Genomic DNA, 23777 nt, shown 5'->3' with positions numbered 1-23777 from the left:
AATATTTTATTTCAGCTTGAACTTGCAGAGTGCACATGTGCATGCAAACTCCTTTTCTTCTAATTAAAGTAGATCAAGAGTAACCAACGTGGTGCCTTCCGGATGTTTATTATTATTTATTTTACAAGATAAAATGAAGATAAAATTAAAATACAGATTTTAAAAAGAATTAAAACCATTTCTACAACCTGTAAAATCAATAAAATAATTCCTACAACACACACACACACACACACACACACACACACACACACACGTATGTAGGTAGGTAGGTAGGTAGGTAGGTATGTAGATATGTGAGACTCAAGGAATGCTCTCTTAAAAACATATTCAATAGGTACCTAAACATGACACACACAGCTGATTTCAGCTGGTAATTAGTTCCCAAGGGATGAGCTGCAACACCAAATGTCAAAAATATTCTTGAAACTACTACTTGCAAACCTGATTAGGATTGGGGCCCTGATAATTGGAGGTCCCCCAGACTGGCTGGATGGGAGGTTGCTCTGTTTGTGGTAACACTCCTTCTGAAAGAGTGGGTATGCAGCTTGGGGGTACTTCTGGATCCATTGCTGTCACCTAAGGCTCAGGTGGTCTCAGCGGCGCGGAGTGCCTTCCATCAGCTTTGGCTGGTGGATCAGCTGTGCCTCTATCTGGACAGGGAAAGCCCAACAACTGTCATCTATGCTCTGGTAACCTGTAGGTTAGATTACTGCGATGCTTTCTACATGGGGCTGGCTATGAAGGCAGTTCACAAACTTCAGCTGATGCAGAATTCAGCAACCAACCCTGGCCCAGCTGCACTGGCTGCCAATTACGTTTCTGAGGCCAATTCAAAATGCTGGTTTTGACCTATTAAGCTTTCAATGGGTCAGGACCACAATACCTCAAGGACCATCTCACCGCTTACGAGCCAATCCAGACCCTCAGATCACCTGAGGCTCTTCTTTCTGTGCCTTCCCCTTGAGACATCCAGAGGGTGGCAACATGAGAATGGGCCTTTTCTGCAGTGGCTCCCTGCTTGTGGAATTCTCTCCCCTGGAAAGTTGGCCTGGCACCCTTGTTTCATATCTTTTCGTGCCAAGCAAAAAAACTCTTCTTCTAGGCCTTTGGCTAATTAAACAATCTGTGGCCTTTTAAGCTATGTGGGAGGGTATTGTTTTTGTTTGTTATTGTGTTATGTATTTTTGTGTGGTGTATACTTGTATTTTGTTCCTGCGATCCTTGGATGAAGGGCAGTCTAGAAATGTAATAAATAAATAATCTCCAACCATTGGTCTTGCTGGCTGAGACTGATGTCCAACACCTGGAGAACATCATGCAGAAATATTACTCAGGTCATCTGAAGTAATGTGCACCGCACATTGCTGAGGTCTGATCTGAAGTTTTATGGAGTAGGGTATTAAACAAAGTAGTACCTGGTATTCTTCCTCCTGAAATTAGACATGTGCTGGTGATCCTCAGTTTCCAGCAAATATTGCAAGACTTTTCTTGCTTACACAACACTTCCCAGAATAGCTATGTTAAGCCATGTATTATTTTTGTCAAAGCACAATCTCAATATTATGTTTTATGTTGCTTTATTAGGTCTGCAAACGAGACATAATGGCTGGCAACAGCAACCCCACTGTGTGGGAATCCCTGGCTCACACAAAAGCTGCTACAGACATGGAATTTATTCATTACTTATACTTTTTAAAACATATCTATCCTAGTTACCTTAATCACTTCAGAAACTGAAACTACACCATGTGTCCACATCCGTAAAATAAAATGTTAATGTTAGCTGGCTCTTGCATACTGCGGGAGCTGACAGAATGTCAAGGTAGCCTTTATAAAATGACAGCATTTAATATACGCAAGAGAAAGTGCGAAAGTTGAAGAGGAAGCATAAATGAGTATTTTTAAAGTATCTCTTGTGTGGTGTAATCTACAAAACTAAGGAACATATTTCCAGCTCAAATATATTCTTGATCTACTATTACAAAGTTTAAGCAGACAAGAATTGTGAATTAACAATTCATTTTACATGAAGAAGAATGTGCCTAAATGCTAGTCAAAACACAAACTTTGGGTTGTATGTTTCATACAGCCCAATTATCAAAGCTCTGTGTCTGCACATGTCACAGGGAAATAAACAGGACTTGCAGCTGAAGAATTGTTTGACTGAGGCAACCTTATTCAGTTAATTTCCCTTTAGGCTAATTAACAGCTATATATGACCTTTAGCTGTGGCAGTTTCCAATCTTACCCAATGAACTAAGTTTTAAGAAATATCTATCCAAATAGGATTGATTACTGATTCATGCATTATGAAGAGCACAATTCAATGCCATTTTAAAGACTGGAATAACGCCCCATAATAAGCTGATTAGACTACAAATGAGATATTATGCACACAGCCATCACCCTATAATAATGCTGATGTTGCCATATCTACATTAATCTAAAATTTAAAACCAAATATATCATTTTAGACTGATACTAAAACCTTGCAAAAACTTATGTTCATATCATTTGAATTAAAAGCATATTAAATGGATTCATTAGAAAATTCTCCTCTTTGCCTTGCATTTTCCCGACAATGTCTACATCCTTAGGCTACAAAACAATTTTTATAATTGGTGCAATAAATCACGAAGCATTGACTTAAAGTTAAGAAAAATTGTTGCCTGGGTGATTAAAATACAAAAACAAAATAAATCCTTTTCTAAATTATAAGATATCCATACACTTCTTGTTTACACAGGTATGAGTACAGAATTGAGCGACGGCATACTTATATATGAAATCATTATTTATTTAGATGGTTCTACACTTGAAACGTGCTATGGAAATTTTTCTTGGATTTTCCACACCATTAACATAGACATTTTAAATAAGCTCTGCCCTGTGATTAGGGGACACAGATTCAGAATAACTCACTACAGTCACAATTCATACCACGATAATAATAAAAGACGTTTCTGGCCCCTGTTACCTGGCTATATGGGTTTAGAAAAATATAGGTGCATACTACTTATTCCAACGCTACTGGTACTGTTTTAGGATTAGTCAAACTTATAGGACTCAAGAATGAACACTTAGGGGAAGCTACAGGAAGCTACAGGAAGTATAAGGAGAATATAAATCCTGCATGATTAATCAACTATTAAACACAGCTTTCTAGAGTTAACTTTTTCCATACACATGCAACAGCCTAGAAATATTTTGGAGGACTAGGTAAACAGGGCTGAAAAGGAACATCTATGGAACAATTCTTCAAACGTGTTGTCAGTTTGGGTACCATTTTCTGAAGCAATTCCAATTTATATTGCAAACTTAAACTGGCAACATTCAATTTCTGAATTTGGTTATTAACAGATCCTAAAACTTTACCAATAATTTGTAACAGGAAACTGCAACTCGCTTCCCCAAAATTTATTCTCTTGATCAGCACTTCTAAAGCACACTTCTGCTTACAAAGATAAGATATATAATAATGAAAATAAGAGTATCAACTCATCACTCCAAAATTTGGCAAAAGAAATAACTTAGATATAAAAGAGGTAAATGAATTCCACTGAACACTAATTCTAATTTCATATACTATTCCTCCTTGATGAAGCAAATCAGAGCTGAGATAACTCAGTACATCATGAGACTCATCATACCAGGGCCATGGGTTTGAGCCACACGTTGGGCAAAAGATTCCTACAATGCAGGGGGATAGACTAGATGACCCTCATGGTCCCTTCAACTCTACAATTCTATGATTTTCTTATTCAATGAAAACTGCTAAACAAACATCTGACAATAGTCTCAGATGTAAATCTCTGTGCCTTAAGATAAAACTCATAATAACTACCAGGAGAGACAGAATCATTCATTTTCAACGACACCTATGAATACCTTCGTTGAGTTTTCAGAATTTACTAAGGAACTGATTAAAACATGAATTACATCTTCCCCACCGAATTCTGCATGCACAAGACAATTTTCTACTGTTACCTCCTCACCATCAGCAGCTCTCCCATGAGCAGAGAGCTTGCAGAAGTATCACTAGGTAAGGACCTAAAAATTTTGTAAGATACTAACTAGCTCAATTCCATAATCTTCAATATTGCATGTAACATACAGTGGTTATATTGAACAGTAACTGAGATATACTATGCACACCAATAATCTCTGTTTTACCGATTATTTTTCTATGAGTGATGCCTTCAGCTGTATGGAGGTCAGGCAAGACTCTACAGCATCCTGGACAGCTCCGTGCAGAACTCAGGCTGAATACTCCATAACTGAGGCATGGGAGAAGAGAGTTGTAGCACAGAACCTAAATGCTGTTTTAGCCTTAGATAGGAGGTACAGCACCAAGTACACAGGGGAAGGAGAAGGAGAATAGTTCCATCTGGCAAACTGAATAGCTTGTGCTAATCAAAATATTTAATGTAGTGTGACTTTGAAATCCTCCCTATGGATCCACTAGGGCAGAGCAGGCCAATGTGACCTCCTTAGGCTGGAGAGGTAGCAGCACAATTGGGCTCCTCTTGCTTCTCATTTAGTATGTTGCCTGGGTTGTTGTTTTTTTTGCCAAATCCCTGGCCTCATCATCCTGAAGATGGGGAGTCCAGTCCCAGCGTCACAAGAGGGACAATTTCTTGTGCATTCTCATTTGGGGACATCATTTCTCTCTCTTCAATCAAAGTGAAAGAAGAAAACAGGAAATGAAAGAAGTCTACCTGGATGGTGGAGTTTCCACACTAATAAGGAACTGCAGGAATGAAGTGAGAATGAATTAAATAATTATACTACTTTATACATTTTATATATACATACCCAGTGAAAGCTTGATGTTACCTGTTTTTTTCCCCTATGCTGAATGAGAAAACCATACATTTTTAAGAACTGGTTTAAACTTTTCCCCTAAAACTATGATGCATCCCAGCTGTTCTAATTATGATTGTTTTTTCAGCATTTAACATTTTGCCTCTTTACTGCTGCCTGAAATTATAAGTTTATTTATGTTCACATTTCAGCTGAAGAAACACAACTTTTAATTGTTAGCAGATGTAATATCAAAGTATGCTGATTATGTAAATGAAGGCGGGGCGTGTGTTGTCATAATCCTAAAAGCTGTATCCCAACTTGTCTATGTGCTACTAATTTACTTGTTTGTTTGTTCCATTTAATCCTTTCTTGATGGCATTCTGTAGCAACACTTGAAAATTATTTTTAGAATAGCTGTTAAATTACAAAGCAACAACCCTTTTTAACCCATACGACCCTAGCTTCCTTATTCTCTTCACCGTGCAGATTTCTTTTATGAAAGCACAATTATAAATAAGGATTTAGTGCAGAATGTTACAGATCCCAAAGAGTCAGCTATTGATAAAATTGCATGGTATAACAGATAATGCCTTTTGGTTATAGATTACCCTATTGTTTATCCACTTCAATGTGTGAGAAGACTTGAAAAATGAATTACTTTTGACCTATAATATATTGTTTCTGGAAGAAGCTTTAATTTCACTTCAATGCATCAGAGGGAAAATAATTGTGCACACCATAGATGTGCTGATTGTGTTTTGTGCTATTTTAAAATGCAGTTACACAGATTAAAATAATAATAGGGCATTCTAATTCACATAATGGCACATATCACCTGTCTTTTTGTCAATGACACATTTAAAAGCATCTTTTTATTAGAAACACAAATCAATACACTCAAGGGATTGCAATAACTACCCTAGGCAATTTGTATTATCATTTCCTTCTTTATGTTCTGACTCTTAAGTAACTTATTATTATGAATGGCATGAAAATGGCAACCTGTCACAATTGATTTTTTAAGACCAAGGGTTTTGTTCCCCTTCATTCCCCTTCCTTCTTTTGATATAACTATCTTCCTACAAAATAAAGGTTCAATTTATAAAAGGCAATCTCAAGTTTCAGCTCATGATAGCTGAAATGTCTTTTTAATGGTCCTTAGAAAGATTATTACCTGGGATTAGCAGCTATCTGCATAGTTTTGACTGTAATTTCCCTCCTCCAATCAGGCAGGATACAAAATTAATTAATCAATTAATTAATTATGACTTAATGAATCTGAAAAGCTTGATCTTAGCAGACAGGCAGGTTGGTGCAGTATAAGGTGGTATTTTTGGTACCCTGGCTCCAAGACATTTAGGACTTTAATATAGGGATGGATGACATATTTTGGCCTGAGAGGTGTATTCACCCTTGGGCAATCCTCTGGAGACTGCATGCCAGCAGTGGATGTGGCCACAAGTGCAACCAAAACAGCTCCCCCCCCTTCAGCAGATGAGCTAAACAAGGTTACTGATCTGATAATCGAGTAAGGGGCAATTTGTACCTCCTAGCCCACCACTGCTTTAACTTTTTATCCTTCTTTTATTACCACCAAAATTAGTAGGGTCTGGGACACCAGAAAAATTAATGGTATTAAAGAGCTAAGAGGTCTAGAAGGAAATAACAGTTTGCACTCACTTAGGTCTACCAGGGAGAGCAAGTCAGGTTTAGTGCTAAACACAAGCTATTAACCAGACTGAAATAGGATTAGATTCTAGTCGTGGGCCTAGCACTGATAATTTATTATCCCCCAAAGGCCTAGACCTGACAAAATACCACTATCTAGAATACCAAAACCTGTGTAATCATTGATGAGCTGAATACAGAAAGAAATCTTCTCAATTAAAAAAAAATGGGCGGGAGGGAGCTAATGTAGCATTAGCAGACTGAGAAAACTCGCTCTACGAGCAGGTGTATTTCACAGATGCTCTAAATGTTTCCCCAAAACAACATTTTTCAAACACAAAAGCCAACCTCAAAAAAATTAAGCGCCACACTAATCATAACTGAACAGCATCTTATAACCTCAGCAATGCTTCTTCCCCACTGTTTGGGCCTTACACCTCTCCTCACTACTTCTACTGGGTCCACATCTCAACAAGAGACCTGCAAGGCTTGTTTATTTTACGCTAGTACAGTAAGTCATTGACTCGTGATGTCCTATGTTGCCCTTAAGAGACCCACTCCAACTTGAGAAACACTGCAATAAAGGCCATAACTGAATACCCTTTGGGTGAAATCCAATGTTAGTCACACTCAACGCAGACCCGTTGAAGCCAATGAAGTTAAGACCATTAATTTCAGTGACTCTACACTGAGTAAGTCTTAGTTGGAGATCACCCTTTATCTGAATTTTCAACAAACACATAATGATATATATTCCCCAGGTTTTAAGCATGCCACCTTTATGCACTGCTCAAAATAATTATGAGTAACAGAAGTAATTTAAAAACTGACCAATGAAATGCTGACCAAATGAAGAAATTGAAGCATGTTCCACTGATGGAAAAGCTAATCTAGTGCAGTACTGTAAATCACAGATGGGAAACTATTTTCAATAGAAATAAATACAATAAGCAAAATTTAGGACAAGTAATCAGTTGCACTGGCTGAATTGGTGGAGAATCATAATATATGAATCTAATCCTCTCTTTAGCATGAAAAACAAATACATAGGAAAGGTAAAGGTGTTCAGAATTTTAAAGGTTTTAGTCCAGCACTCTTTCTAATCAAACCAGCTTACCTTATTCTTTGGATTGGAGGTGTTGATTACACTTCGAGTCTCTTTTCCAGTATAAATAACAACACCAATTACTGTTCCTGCAATAAATAAAACAAAGAAAACTGTTTATAGGAAATAAAATGTTAAAAATGGTAATATAATTATTCATCCAGCTATCATAAAATACAAACTTTCCTCTGAGTATTGTTGATGTAGAAAGCTACTACAATAAAATATTGTGGGCTCGATTCACATATTTTATCTGCCTATGTAAACTCTCTCCCCACCCCTGTTTGGATATTTGAGAATCCTTGTGTATCTAATGTAACAGCTATTTGAGGGTAGTTAATAGTATGGAATAACTACAGGTAAGCATTTTTGAACTCTCCACTAGGCTATACAGTGCCCACCCCACTTACGCGAACATTGCATTCCAGGTCACCACACACATAATTTCATATGTGAAATAGCATAAAGTCTAAATGCGTATTTCCCCCTGCTTTCCAGTTGTCTCTCCCACTCTCTCTCCACATCAATAAAGTATGCATTGTTTACCTGAGGCAACAACTGTGCTTGCCCATAATGTATTTTCTATGCTTAGGCTTTCATGAACTGTTGGGTCACTGTCTTCCTGTTAAAAACAAAGCCAACTTGTAAAACTATTTTTCAAAAGTATAATCATACTTACATGCATGTATGGGGAAATATTGCCCCTAACAATATTGTATACACACACATTCATAATGGACTAGCATTTAAAGATCGTTAGGATTTTTATATGGTAATAAACATCAGACAAAATTGTGAGAAAATTATAATAAATATTTTTTTTCTATACAAAATTGTTTAGAATTACATATTGCATCTAGAATTTAATTAATTTAAGTGGTTAACTGAAAACAATTTGGTCTCACTGATGTGAATCAAGTGAATTTCACTGGGATGGACAGAGCAATCCAAACCTCCACATCTGTTGGCAGGGAGGGGTTTGAATGAAGCATTATATATTCCCCTCACTAAAAGGGGGCCCATGGTGGCAGAAAACCCCACCACTTGCATGGAGGGCAGAGAGCAATGGGAATAATGCTCAACAAAAAGCTCCTCCTTCAGTCTTCTCTCATCTCCACCCATGGATTACCTGTCCCATTACCTGCAACTCCGCTCAGCAAATACACAAAACCAATACATGTATGAATTGCGAAAAATTCAAAATAGAGCCTGGAGCCACAGCACCATGCTCACTTGGGCCAAAGTCCCAGAATGACACAGAGGTAATGGGACATTAGTCTGCAGTTTAGGGTAAAGTAAAGGTAAAGGACCCCTGGACAGTTAAGTCCAATCAATGGCAACTATGGGGTGCAGTGCTCATCTCGCTTCAGGCCAAGGGAGCCACCGTTTGTCCACAGACAGCTTCCCGGGTTGTGTGGCCAGCATGACTAAACCGCTTGTGGCTCATGGAGAACTGTGACGAGTGCCAGCGCGCACAGAAAGAGTGTTTACCTTCCCGCCACAGCGGTACCTATTTATCTACTTGCACTGGTATGCTTTCCAACTACTAGGTTGGCAGAAGCTGGCACAGAGTAACGGGAGCTCACCCTGTTGCGCAGATTTGAACTGCTGACCTTCCGATCGGCAAGCCTAAAAGGCTCAGTGGTTTAGGCCGCAGTGCCACCCGCGTCCCTTGAGGACCTTTAGGAGTGCTTTTGGAGCCATCTTTGTCAATGGAGGGCCAGGCGACCTCTGCAGTAAAGGGTGCCTATCAGCAGCTTTGGATGGTATGTAAACTTCCTGTCCTGGGCTCCTTTGGTAGGAAGGGCAGGATATAAATTCAGTAATTGTTCCCTTTCCTGGACAGAAATAGCTTGGCCACTGTGAACTCATGTTTAGACCCGAACTTGGAGAATGCTGTGATGAGTGGTTTTCTTCACTGGATCCATATCACATCACTGCTAAGATATCTTAGCAGTGCCTAATAGCCCCCTTAGCAGACTGCCTATTAGTCACCGAGCCAATTTTAAGATCTTTTTGCTTACATATAAAGTTCTAAACATCTCTGGACTTGCAAACGTCACTCTGTATTGATTTCTAGGTGGTACATTGCATAATCCTCATCTCTATGGTTGCTAAATCCCTTCTGAGAAGTGTATAATAGCACCTTAACTGGTCATTCTCTTTCTTGAAAACACTTAGTGAAATACAATTTGAGAATTTCAGAGCTAACTTGCATTAAATATCATTTTCTTTTGCTATATTACATACTTGGGACAAAGTGATATAGTAATAATTATTACTTACCCGTGTAAAGGTACCTTCAAAGCTGTGAATATCCATTTGTGGCTTCTGAGCATAAACATATGCATTGATTGAAAAAAGATCCTAAAACAGATAATTTTGAAATATCCATGTAACAAAATGCCATGAATACCTTCAGCAATTAGGTATTGGGACTTGGGTATTGTTGGGGATGTTGGAGAGTTGTTGGGTTTTTTGTATATTTATTTTATATTTTGTTGTGATTTATGTGTAAATTGATCAGTATGTCTTTGTATTTTTTGATGTTTAATGTACTGTTTATGGCACGCTTCCTCAACCTTGGCCCTCCAGATGCTTTGAGACTACAATTCCCATCATCCCTTATCATTGGTCCTGCTAGCTAGGGATCATGGGAGTTGTAGGCCAAAAACATATGGAGGGCCAAGGTTGAGGAAGCCTGGTTTATGGCTACATTTGTTATGTTGTAGCTATGTATTTTTTTCATGCCGTAAGCCACCTTGAGCATGGTTTGAACTGTGGAAAGGCGGCATACAAATAAAATTATGTATGTAATTGGTTATATCCAATGGTGTCTCTCAGGAGATGGAAGGGCTTTTGAAGAGGCATATGTCAGTGGAACAGGGAGACTACAACAAAGGGTCCCTCAAGCCTTCAGAGGAGATTGCAGCGCTGCAGACAGAGAATCCCACTTCCGCTAATGGATGTATTCACTGCCTCAAAGAGAATCATATCAGTTGAAGGACGCAGTTAGTGACAATTCAATATTCTTCCCCATAAGTATCTTATAGGGATCAGTACTGCCCTGCTGCTCTCTTTCCTCTCCATCTCACTGCACATGTGCACAAGCAGCATACGACAACATTACAATTTATAGCACCAAATTTCCCTCTCTGTGCACTAGACGTTACTTCAGATTATGCACAAGGAAATGATTATTGGTTGGGCATTTATTTTTTCTTGTGGTAAAACCAATACTTAATTAATTGCTCACAGATAAAAGTATATTAAAAGGTGTTTAACAGCACATGCCTAGACCTTAATCCCTACCAAACCTTTTAACATTTTTATTTTCACAGATGGAGATCAAAAGGTAAATGACAATCTGGAGATACTAACTGATGCATATACATAGCCTAGCTTGCCTCTGCTTTCTTAACTCAAGTACAAGAAATATAATGCCACTAGAGATACAATATGCATATTTTTCCTCTTCAAAATACTTGCCAGTCATTGTTTTATTGAGGAAAGCAGGAATTTATACAGCAATATATATATGTTTTGAATACCTGTACAATATAATAATAATACATACCTGTACCCATAATAGAAAATGTTTACAAAATGAGACTCAGGTTCCACTGGCTCACAGTAGTTTCTCACTTCCTGGTTCCCCTTGGTGCAGATGTTGTTTATGGAATTTTCCCTGCCCATATGGTGATCTTATCAACCTTCATAATTTCTGTGGTTATTCAGTTACATATCCTCAGTGTCTTCTAGGGATCTTGAACATTTCCACACTGGGGTGTGTATCTCAGGAACAGTAGTTCTTATATTATGAACTTTGATGTTACAATTATTTGTGGGAGATGCTGTTGTGAATTTGTATATCAGTATATTTCATTACTGTCTGTTATTGCCAAATATCCCCCCTTTTTTTAACCCAGAAACCAATCTACTCAGATTGATGTATTCAACTAACATCACATACAATGGCGCCCACTGGAATCACAGCTACAACTCTGACATGTTTTCCTGTAACACTTTGTTTCATGTGGAGGAAGGGGCAAGGGGTAAATGTATGGGGAATATAGTTTTGTATTCACTTTGTTGAAAAACCAATAAAATACGAGGGCTTGGGGCCCTTGTATTTATGGGACTGCCTCTCCTGGTATGCCCTGCAGAGGACCTTAAGCTCCATGAATAACCATAGTTTAGAGGTCCCAGGCCCTAAGGAAGTCAGACTATCCTCCACCAGGGCCAGGGCCTTTTTAGTGATGGCTCTGACCTGCTGGAATGCTCTGTCCCATGAGAGTAGGGCCCTAGAGGATTTAACTTCCTTCCGGGCCTGTAAGACAGAGCTATTCTGCCTGGCCTTTAATTTGAACTCAGCCTGATCTTTTATTTCCCTTCTCTCCCCCCCCCCCTTTTATGAAGATTATCCGCTCTGGGACCCCACAGCTAATTCTCCCCTGACCTCCTTGCTGGCCCAAATAGGACTAATTTAGCCAGCTAGCCCTGGTGACTATCTAATGTTTATTGGATGGATTTCCCCCAAATAGATTTTTATTCTAAAAGCAGTATTTTATGCTGCTTTTATTTTGTATTACAATTAGGTGTTTTAAAATTGTTGTTAGCCACCCTGAGCCCAGGTTTCTGAACCGGGAAGGGTGGGGTATAAATAAAATAATTATTATTATTATTATTATTATTATTATTATTATTATTATTATTATTATTATTAAAATGATGTATTCAAATTTCTCCTCACTGCATAAGCAAACAATATAGAGAATGTTTCACTTTCCAAGTGGCTGTATATCCACCACAGTAAATGGCCACTGACTGCATCCTTCGCTCCAGGCAAGTAGTAATTTGAACACAGGAACCAGTTTCAATGCATAGAAGTCCCCACTGCACATGATTAATATTCATAATCAAAAAAAGAATGCTGATCCAAAGAACAACAATTGAAATGTAAGGTGCATAGCCTTATGTTGTGTTTGTGAGCATGCAAACACCCCTTTCGTAGTTGGGGGTCCTGCCTCCCCATCATCCTTTTAGCTGTGTGAGTTGAAAAAGCATAGCTATGCTCAGGGGTGTTTGGATCAGGTGTACATGTGGTTATTTGAAAAGTATCAGCAGTAAAAACTAAGCACTGGTAAACACACATATTTTCTATCAGGCATAAATGTTAGATTAAAAGGTGATTATGACTATTAAATATAGTTCTCTATATACATTTTTAAAGAAAAGCCAGCAAAAGTACCTAACATAATCAACAAGTAAATTTATCAGGATGTTTCCATTTAGTTTTAAAAGAATGCAACTCTAACCATAGCTGCTTCTTCACATTCTGCTGAATTATTTATGCTTACTCATATATTTTATTCATATTTTAAGAAAGCAAATCAGATTTCAACATCTTCCATTACAAATCATCTGTTTTTATGCTAAATCATCAACCATTTATTGTAAGCTTTCACACAAACTTCCATTCAGTGCATTTTTGTTCTTCTAAGTTAGTTTTCATCAGCCTCTTGAGAAATAATTCATATGAAACTAATACACATGTGGTGTCCTATATCTTCATCATTCAGTTCTTCTCAATCTGTTATCACCTACAATTTAGATAATCCAGGCTATTATGTGCTTTATTGTGCACAGAAAAATAAGAGTCTCAGTACAGCAGAAAACTAATACCACACACATACTTGTAATACAATAAAAACTATTAATGAAGTGAGCCAAGCACGAAAGTTTTTTTTTACTTTACATACTCTCATGCTTTGCAGAAATGGTTAAGCTGTGAACAAACTACATCACTTTAACATTTGCTGTTTTCCTTGAAACAGCATAGCCATCACATCTAAATGGTCTCAAAAGCAAGGAAAGAGCTATTTATATATCATGAAAAAATGATATACCCAAAGCCTCCATGACAAACTTCAAAATTAGTACAGACTGTATTTTAAATAGTCCAATGAGAGAGTAATGTTGTTGATTCTATACCTCTGCCACCATGCAATTTATTTTAAAACTAAAACTAAAACAATAATGTTTCTAAACTTATTGATTCTCTTGCACCGTCACTTATGTTTTTAGACAAGAGAAAATTAAGAACATTTGAATTTCCAAATGTAAGTTAAAAGTAAGGGGACTTACAACACATCGTATCATGGAAATAAAATATTTAAACAATTATTAGAGAGAGGTTGTTTAGCTGAACATCTCCGTCTAACTTGCAGGGAAGCGCTTTGTAAGGATGGATCTAATTGTTTGCATAAGTCATGAAATAACTAAATGATGGCACAATAATGACAATGTTTTCCTCTACAGTTCACAATAATAATTTAGAAATCACTCTAGAGTTATCAATAATTTAGAAAAACCTCCTCTATTAGGTCAAGGGCAACATTTGTTCACCTTACTTAAAGATCATTAAAATACATCCTTAATCATAACATGCAGTTCATTACAAATAAAATTGCCTCTGGTTCAATAAAACTAATTAAATGTAAATGGTATTGTTTACTGCTGTATGGATCTTTTGATATAAATCAGCAAGTCACCATTTATTGAAAATTACAGTGACCTCATTGCTGCTAATAAATTTCCTTGATCATTTAAGCCAGAGAAGAATATCCCAGAATATGCACAGTGCAGAAAGACACTATCCCACATATGACTATGAAACCAAGAAACCTAACCTGGGTGTTACAGTTCTTACAGTTCAGCCATCATTAAATGACTTGTTGAAATTTTAATTCTCTGATCACATTAAGTGGTTTTGGAAGACAACAAAATCTGTACTGATCATCTTTGGTGGTGTCATCTGTTCTTTAAGAAAGCTCTAAAGGTTTACCGGTTTATTTATTCTGGGTGTCACTGTGGATAAGGTTACAGTCCTACATTGATGATGGAACTGACAGCCCATGACAACACAAGATACAATCCTTTACATCGGATAACTACAGAAATCAAAATGAGTGACAGTTATGGACAGTGTATGTTAACTACATGACTATATTGCTTAGTCTACATCTATGCATGCTCTGTTTCTTTTCCTTTAACTACTACTTAAATATTAAAAGGAGTGCAATTTCCCAATACTTTTAGGGCACATGTAGCTGTATCCTTTTTTTTACGTGAATCGTGACTACTTAGAACTAGTCTTGTTTAAACCATTTATTCAATGAAAGCTTGACTTTTACACAATTTATGTTCTCTATATTAGTAACCTCACATGTTATCCCAGAGGTCAGGGCTGAATCCTTGTTAGTGGCATTAAGAATGTACCTGAGTCCAAATTAAACCCTATTGCTGAGGGTTAAACATTTCCTGAAAGCTAAGCTTTCAGACTTGGAAAACCCACTTCCTAATTTTGATCACTTCTCCATTAAGGGGTGGGGGCACTCTCTGTCCTCAGAATCATGAGTAAGCATTTGGAATTGGTTAGTCAAGTGCTTCCCTAAGGACTAGGTCACTGGAGTTGTTGAGGCACAGAATTAAATAAGATTAATTTGGATGAGCACCTTGTATATAGGAGGACGTGTATACTTGAAAAGCTCTCTGACATCTATACTTTTGCTTGCTACTTCAGTGGATGAAGCTAGGAAACTGTAGGCAGCAAATGCTACTGTCTCTCATCAATCCTACATACAGGGTGAAAGATTAAAAATGCCTTACAAAAACTTTTACAGAATTACTGATTTCTCTAATGCCTGAATATTTTATGTTCTGTGGACTGCAGGAGAAAGTGGCAGTAGGATTAGATCTTAAACAGGCAAAGCTGCAATGACTGCAGCGAGCATGGACTGTAGCAGAGGTGAAAACATGAAGTATCTCCTCAGCCATTTTAGAAGCAGCCCAGCAGGTGGCATTCAAGAATTGCTGTAAAACTGAATCAGCCCATCCTCAGCAAAATGCAATTCATTTGCTTACATGCTAACCAGGGAATCATACAATCACAATTTGTGTGTGTGCGTGAGCACTGGGTTATACTATTAAATATATTAAGTGTGCATGCACACAAAAGCTCATACCAATGACAAACTTAGTTGGTCCCTAAGGTGCTACTGGAAGGAATTTTTTTTTTATTATGTTTCGACTACGTCAGACGAACACAGCTACCTACCTGTAACTATTAAATATATTTGACTCACGTGAACTTTGGTGGCAACTATAAACTGCAAGGATTTTGAAGCATTTCATATAATAGGGTTTAGTTAAAAATACACAATTTGAGAGCTTTTAAGTATCTTTGTTTTAAGAAAATCAACTCAGCTGCCCTTCTCCTGACTCAGTTATTTGGTACCATAGATGCTGTTCAGGACTGCAGCATCCCTCTCTGTCACAGATACAAGGTGATGTGCAGAACAGAGAGAGAGGGTTCACTATCTGCCATTATTCCATTCTTCCACACAAATTACCCTCTAAGGTCATTTAACAAATTTTGGCGATTCCTGTGACAAATTGCCTCTGAGGTATTTGCAGCTCTTATTATTTGCAGCATGGCTGTACTCACATATACCTGATTATGTAAAATAACCCTACCAAATGAATGCTATGGCTCCCATAGTTTCTGCAATAGCAGTAACTCCAGAAAGGGTAGCTATCCAAAAAACAAAAATCATTTGGATTCAAGCTACTGCATATATTTCAAACAAATATGAGTCTCAAACAAATAGCAGCATCGCTATAGCTACACATTACTGGGTTTATTGCAGAAATAAACCTCAGAAATGCATTTACTATTTGCTGGGTTAAGCAGCAATACTATTCTTTCACACGAAATAAAAAGTAGAGACTCAAAGTAGCAAATACATCACACTTTTTTAAAATATTAAACTATATTTTCAGCACAAACTGATGCATATTTTATTCAAAATGGAGTCTCACTGTTTTCAATGTAACTTACTTCTTAGTGAGTGTGCTTATAATTTCAGCCTTAATCTAATTTGTTAATTTCAACTGTGGATTTCATCACACAGGTAAATAGAGCAGATCATAGTTTATCTTTTTTGAAGGCACATCTGGGTGACTATAGCTGTCAGGTCACAGAAGGTAAATAAGAATGCTCTAAGTTATTTTCTGTTAGACTAATGTCATAACTAACTGACTAATGTAACTACTTTCATTTAGCCAGCTTTATGGTACATATTCTGTATTTCAGGACCAACACACACTGTAGCTAAAATCCAAAATTGTTGTCTTAAGCATATCCCAGGCTTGCACATGTTTGGTGGGTTTTTAGGTTTTTCCTTTTGAACCCATTCCCCATTTCACCTTAAGAACTGCTTTTGAAACTTCTTCCAATTTCAAAACCATTCAGCCATGAAGCATGGCAGGGATGATGCCTGAGAAACAAATCAGATATCCCTAGGATAACATGTAACAACTTGTACAGTATGAAATTAAAATATTTATATTCTACTCATTCCATGCTTGAGGTGCCTTACAACCATAATTATGAACAGCCACTATTTATAAAAACAAACTATTAGAAAACAACAGCTTGTATATACCAATTCTACATTCATTTTCTCTTTGAAAGCCCACCTTTCAATAAATACTGTAAGCATGTTCAGTACACTGACACTATTAAAACAATAATTCTTGTCATATTTCCTTAAGCACCACTTTAAATTTAATTACCCAGGCATACAGTAACAGAGAATATAATTAGTGGGTTTCCAGTAAATGCTGCTACTCCAACTTCTGATTTTATATATACTTACTGTTTACGGAAAGTCAATGTTATGCACATACAATTTTTTTGATCTGGAAATTTTAAACACAACTTCTTCATAACATGCATCTGCATAAGGCACAGTGAAAGAAGTGAAATGTATAACTACAATGCTTACCCCTAAAGCTGGTAATCTCTGTGTGCAACTGACAGCAACTTTTAGTTTCCAGTCTGTTTCACCATCTAGCTGATCAGTTCGGATAAAACATGAACCTTAAAAATGCAAAAGAAACAAAAACATGACAGATGTTTTAGATCCCATTAAAATGGAAATGGACATAAACTATGGAAGCGTTGCTTTTGAAATGTCTTACAACAATGTTCTTAATTCTAGTAGGGCACAGGGAAACAAACAGAAAGATTCCTATAGACACAGTGCAGGAGCCAAAGGCATGTGTATGCAAAGTTTTTTCTTGAGTTTCCTGAACCTTTTAAAACTTCACAAAGTTAACATTTTAGAATTCTCACGTCTGGCTTGCCTTGGTAGCCAGCAAAACTATATGGTTTCCCCTGCTCTTCCTTCAACTCAAGAGAGAGGGGCAAAGTGTCATCCCTACAGTTGTGCTAGACCACACATCTTCAACCCTTTCAGACCCAGGACCCACTTTAAACCCAAACATGCCTTTGGAGGCCTATTTCTTAATCTTTTGCCATATATTTGTTTGGTGGTAGTGCTCCTGCTATGACCCACCTCGGATCACGTCACAACCCACCAGTTGAAGAGCAGTGTGATAGAGAAGCTATTGCCTTCAGAGGGACTCTACTTCTTGAAGTCACTGCTTTCAAAACTCCAGTGGCACTATAGGCATGATCTGACCACCTTTTTTCAGAGCTTGTGAGCGTTGTGCTTGCATTCGCACTGGGCTTTTGAAGCACTCTGAAGCAGAAGAGGAGTTTGGATTTGATATCCCGCTTTATCACTACCCAAAGGAGTCTCAAAGCGGCTAACAATCTCCTTTCCCTTCCTCCCCCACAACAAACACTCTGTGAGGTGAGTGGGGCTGAGAGTCTTCAGAGAAGTGTGACTAGCCCAAGGTCACCCAACAGCTGCATGTGGAGGAGTGGAGACGCGAATCCGGTTCCCCAGATTATGAGTCTACCGCTCTTAACCACTACACCACACAGGCTCTCTTAGAAGCCTGAGCATTCTGAAGCCCATGGTAAGGTCAAAGACACTCATCTCTCACTTTGTGCTTTTGTTAATACATAGACTCACTTCTGGGGAACCCATTTGTGGACTCCTGTTTAACTTAGTAGTGATTGTATCAGCCAAGGTTTTTCTAGCAAATCGGTTTTCCAATATAAGCTCCAACCAGCAAAAAAAACTTAAGGGGGAAATTTTCATTCTTCATGTACTAGCTACATATTAAATGAACTAGGGATGAGCAGCACAAACTTACTCTGTGTGCTTGGGCAATTGGTTGAGCCACTGGCAGCCAGAGGCTAGATCCAGTGGGCTACCAGCTGGTCAATCCTGCTGCGGGAAACAGACTATATCAAAAACACAAATCTATTGCGTTATAATCCTAGTAGTCAAATCTAGTTTCATCTTGGAAAATCACTGCCCAAAATGTGCACTGGCAAAAATCCATCTTCGATTATGTGGCTTGAATAATTTTAGATTGCCAAGAAAATGCTCACTTGTAGCCTGATTCAAGTGTAAATTTCTCAGAAATAATGGGGAAAGATGGAATTAAGAATGGTGTGTTCAAGATCAAAATTAAATCAGTACATTTTTGGTGCCATACTCAAAGGTCCCTGATGCAAGTAAAATCTAACTAAACCAGCAATTTAAGACTGAAGGCACCTGAAATTATAACTAACCTAAAGGTGGAATTTTCACACAAAACTCTGTCAGAAGAAGTTACAGTTGTCCAATGTCTACACTATTTTATAAAACATGTAAGAAATAAAACTTTTTTTAAAAAAAGACACTTTCATGAAGTACTAAATTTCAAACAATGCTTTATAAAACTTTGGTTCACAGCTGAAAACTACACATGTCCTAAAAGATGGGCCAAGGTCTGTACAAAATAATTAACTACTTCTGGAAAATCCAAACATAGTAAGCATTTTTCAGACATAGCTATTGAAATTGAAAACACTGTAAATAAGAGTCAGACAACGTGAGAATGCCACACTGCTATAGTACACTCTAATCAACAGTCTATTTTCCATCATACTTTCCCTATACAAGACATTTCATGGTTCTCTTTACCCTTCCTGTCAATGGCTGCTCTCATCCATCAATTTCATTTAGAATTATACTATAGATCAATGCAGTTCAAGACCAGTGTGGCTCCTGTGAATGGTTGACTGCACATATATTCATTTAATAGAGCTCACACTATGACATGTATTGGCCAGCTGCATTTCCTCTCCACTTCAGCAGTTAATTTCATCAATAACTTATCTCATAGTCTGTTTCCCTTTTATCCAGAAAAAGAGACTGCTTTGTGCCAAGTCAGCTTTCAATAGTGATCACTACAGCAAAACCTAAACAATAAAACGTCCTCCTATCCAGGCATTTTGAAATAATTATTTAGCACTATTGGCAAGACTTTTCAGTGTACGAAGACATACTAATTCTTAAGTTTGGATAATGAAAGTTCAAAAGTACTGTATAAAAATTAAACAGACAACAGCAAAGAACACATAAGAAATACGGTAACTAATTACAGTTAATTTGAATACTTTATTAATAATTTACATAGGCTGAGTTCACACATGATGCTGAGCCAAACAATGGCTTGGCATGAAGGAGCAAATATGCAGGTTCCTGGAGAAAAGCCGCTCATGGTCATTTTGTCCCTCCTGCAGTTCTGCTGTATTCACATTGCTGTACGCCAAGCCATGGTTACATTTGAACCTGGGCTCATGGTTTAAGAAACCATGAGCAGTAAGCCATAGAACAAACCTTGACTACAACTCATGATTTGCCTGGAGCAAAACAAAACCACAAGCCTGGATTCAGATGTAATGCTAAGACAAAACATGGTTTAGCTCACAGAAGCACAAGCAGGCAGGCACAGAGAAAGAGCAAATATTTTCCCTTTGAGAAAGCCACTTCCGCATCACGCGGAGGTGGTGTTGTGGGCGTGGCCTGAGCGAACCCTCGTGATGGGGGCTGAGCGCTCAGCCCCCTCGCGAGATGGGAGTTCCCGCTTCCGTCATAACCGGGCCGACCAATAGGGTCGGCCGGGAGGCAGGGCTTCCCTTCTTTTAAATAAGCCAGAGGCGGGAATCTCAGCCTCTTCTGCCCCGGCTCTCAGCCCATTCGGTTCCCTTTGAGAACTCATGTTTGCTTGTTCTTGCTAAGGCATGGTTTGATAGTGTTATATGCGAACCAGGTCATAGTTTGCATACCACTTGCATCAACATACCGGTTGCCAAACTGAAACTGCAGTCATCCACAGCTGTGACAAATAAACAATTCCTTAAACTTTAGAAATGAGAGGTGAAAATAATTATATTTATTTATATTTATACTTATTTCTTTGTTTATAATCTCATCACTTTATTGGAACCACACTTTCAAACTTTTCTCTATGACTACAAGGGTTTAATTTTTAGTTTGATTTTTAACATAAAGGATCCAATACAGAAATAAACTAGAAGTAAAAGAAGAAGCTCCAAACCAATATTCGTTTTTTTGACTGTACATCTCTAGATGTACAGATCACTTAAGTGTTGCATAATTGGTGAAAATTGGAAGATATTAAGACTCTAGCATTAATTGTTGTCTAGAATTGATTTCTTTTGATATCATCAACTATGGCAACCCCCTGAGCTGCTTATCTTGGGTTTTGCTTGGGGAAAATGGTGTTATGGTAGAACTAGGACTACCCTAAGTGATCTCAGAAGGTGGTGCTGGGGTTATTGGCTTATGGGGTGTGTCAATGTTCCACCTTGTCTCCTATGCTTTTAACATCTACATAAAACCACTGGGGGAAGTAATCTGGTCTGGGCTAAAGTGTCATCAGTATGCAGATGACACTCAGTTCTATCTATTTTTAAAGACTTATATTCCACTCCTCATTACAGGTGGTCTTGGGGTGGGTCAAAACAAAATATAACACAATTAAAACAAAAACAAAATAGAATACACTTTAAAAACAGACACCACCCCTCATCCAAATAAGAATTAACCATACTCTGAACCCAATCAGTCAAACCCCCTCTGATAGATTTAATAAGTCAGGAGGGACAAGATTTGAGAGGGCATGCAGTTGGGCATATAGCTGCAAGCACCTTGTCCACATCAGCGGACTGTATAAGCTGAAATTAATACTGCAACACATCAATGACTGTGGTTCGGGGTATTTGACCCAGAGCTACATTAACTGCAGAGTCAAGCTTATTCTGAAGTCAAGTGTGTACCATTTTCATAATGTGTACCAGTTGGAAGGAAATTGCTGCTACTAATCCAAGCTTCACCAAGTCAGTCTAACTATAACAAAGCAGTACATAACTATAACAAAGCAGTACCTAACACATACAGTACACACTATATTTGGTCCATTCCGCCTATCATTTGGGGCAAATACTACACTGAGAGGCAGCCCTGTCTGATGTGCTGGACCTATGACCATGTGAAACAGCCCTGTGATAATCATGGAGGCCTCGAAGTCCTGACCTGGCCCAGTGGCATCCTCGGTATGGAAACAGAAGTCACTCAGGGCTATCTGGGGTTCTTCAACACATCAGAGACCACTATATTTGTCATTAGTACAGTCAATTATTCTACTATTCAAAGCTCAGAGAGGTTTACATGGGACTTCTGTTTGTCCTAAATCTAAGCAATGATGTTATCTGCATACACTTAATAACGCTGGATAATCATTGGGTGCTCCCAATCTACTCACTAGACCACTGCTATCTATACCAATCAGATCTCATCCTCCACTAATATGCACAGGCTTTGCAAATAAGTTCATCAGTAGCCTGTCTACTAAAATATGCATGAATTTACAAGAGAAAGTCAAGAGTTACATGACAGCCTCTCATTGCTGCTTCCCTTTACAAAATTTAATAGATCAAAGACCCATATTTATAAGACATTGCAAAATGAACCTTCCAAGATTTCCAATGATCAACTGACCTGCACATGCTGATCAAAAGCAGGGGTGGAGTAGGTGGTCTGTGTCAGTGCATTTTCATTCCCCCACTTCATCCTAGAGTCAGAGACATGGTGCAGCTAGCTAGCCATGCAGCTTATTTTACTTCCATCTGATATCTCCCAAGTGTGTGAACTACAGGAAGAATAAGGGGAGCGGATGGCACTGTGGTCTAAACCCTGAGCCTCTTGGGCTTGCTGATTGGAAGGTCGGCAGTTCGAATCTGCACGACAAGGTGAACTCCCATAGATCTGTCCCAGCTTCTGCGAATCTAGCAGTTCCAAAGCACACCAGTACAAGTAGATAAATAGGTACTGCTGCAGTGGGAAGGTAATTGGCGTTTCTGTGCACTCTGATTTCCATCACGGTGCTTTATGCGCCAGTAATGGTTTAGTCATGCTGGCCACATGACCCAGAAAGCTGTGGACAAACACCAGCTCCCTCGGCCTGAAGCTAGATGAGCACCACAACCCCATAGTCGCCTTTGGCTGGACTTAACCATCCAGGGGTCCTTTAACTTTTACAGGAAGAATTCAAGTCTGCCACTGAACCCAGAAAGATGAGTGATAAGCAGGGTTGCAAAGCAGCAAAAAGATATTGAGGGAAGAAAATGGAAGAATGGAAAAAAGAGGGTGTAAATAGGAAGCCACCTCCACAAACAGCAGAAATTTCTGTCAAAAATGTGTCTGTCAAAAAATGCTTGTGGATGCAGAGAGGGGTAGCATAATGCTCTGTCCCTTCCCTCCAGCCAATCTTGCCATGACTGGGAGGTCTACAAGGGCTGGGATTTTAGTCCTGTCAAAAGAAGTTATGGCTGATCCTATACAAGGCGAATTTCTCCCAAACTGGGATTCAAGGTATATGCTGGTCACCCTTCAAGTTGAAGGAGTCTTTTCCATATTGGCATTTTTTTTTTTTTGCTTTCCCTGCAGTTGTTTTTTAGATGATATTTCTACACTAGCCTTAAGTCATATTAAGAAAATAAAAGTCATATCCTTAGGAGATACAAGCCTATTCCACTTTCAGAATTTTTATCTTAAAGCAGGACTGACCATGCAGTTTTTGCTAAATATAGAATTATTTAGTATTAGCTGGGTAAGTCATTTGACTTGGGAATTAATGCGCAAGGCAGGATGTATAAGAAATAAAGAACATCTTATGAAAAACAGAAAGTTGCAGGCATTATTTTTATTCAAACTCACAGATAAGATACAATGTTAAACATTAATAAGAATAAATGATTTGCTCAGACAAAAGCTGAATATTTTGGAAGACTTCAATTAATAATTTTGCAATATTACAAACCAGCTGCAAATAAACACAAGGAGAGGTGAATATATATGTA

At 38.2% G+C, this 23777-nt stretch overlaps 1 protein-coding gene across 5 annotated transcripts in view; it reads right to left on the bottom strand.

The window, feature by feature from the left end:
- Window positions 1–23777, bottom strand: part of ATP9B (ATPase phospholipid transporting 9B (putative)) — a 123163-nt gene that overhangs the window by 58217 nt on the left and 41169 nt on the right. For all 5 annotated transcript variants that reach the window (XM_035126215.2, XM_060277934.1, XM_060277931.1 and 2 more), the window contains 4 exons: window positions 17434–17528; window positions 9869–9949; window positions 8129–8204; window positions 7595–7671 (listed from right to left, as the gene is read on the bottom strand). In XM_035126215.2, the coding sequence (XP_034982106.2) occupies window positions 7595–7671; window positions 8129–8204; window positions 9869–9949; window positions 17434–17528 (329 nt within the window). The remainder of the gene's footprint in view (window positions 1–7594; window positions 7672–8128; window positions 8205–9868; window positions 9950–17433; window positions 17529–23777) is intronic.

This window comes from Zootoca vivipara, chromosome 8 (assembly GCF_963506605.1).
Source record: "Zootoca vivipara chromosome 8, rZooViv1.1, whole genome shotgun sequence".
In the NCBI taxonomy this organism is placed as follows: domain Eukaryota; kingdom Metazoa; phylum Chordata; class Lepidosauria; order Squamata; family Lacertidae; genus Zootoca; species Zootoca vivipara.
Note: the sequence above shows the minus strand (reverse complement) of the source record. Positions and strands in the feature narration are given on the sequence as shown.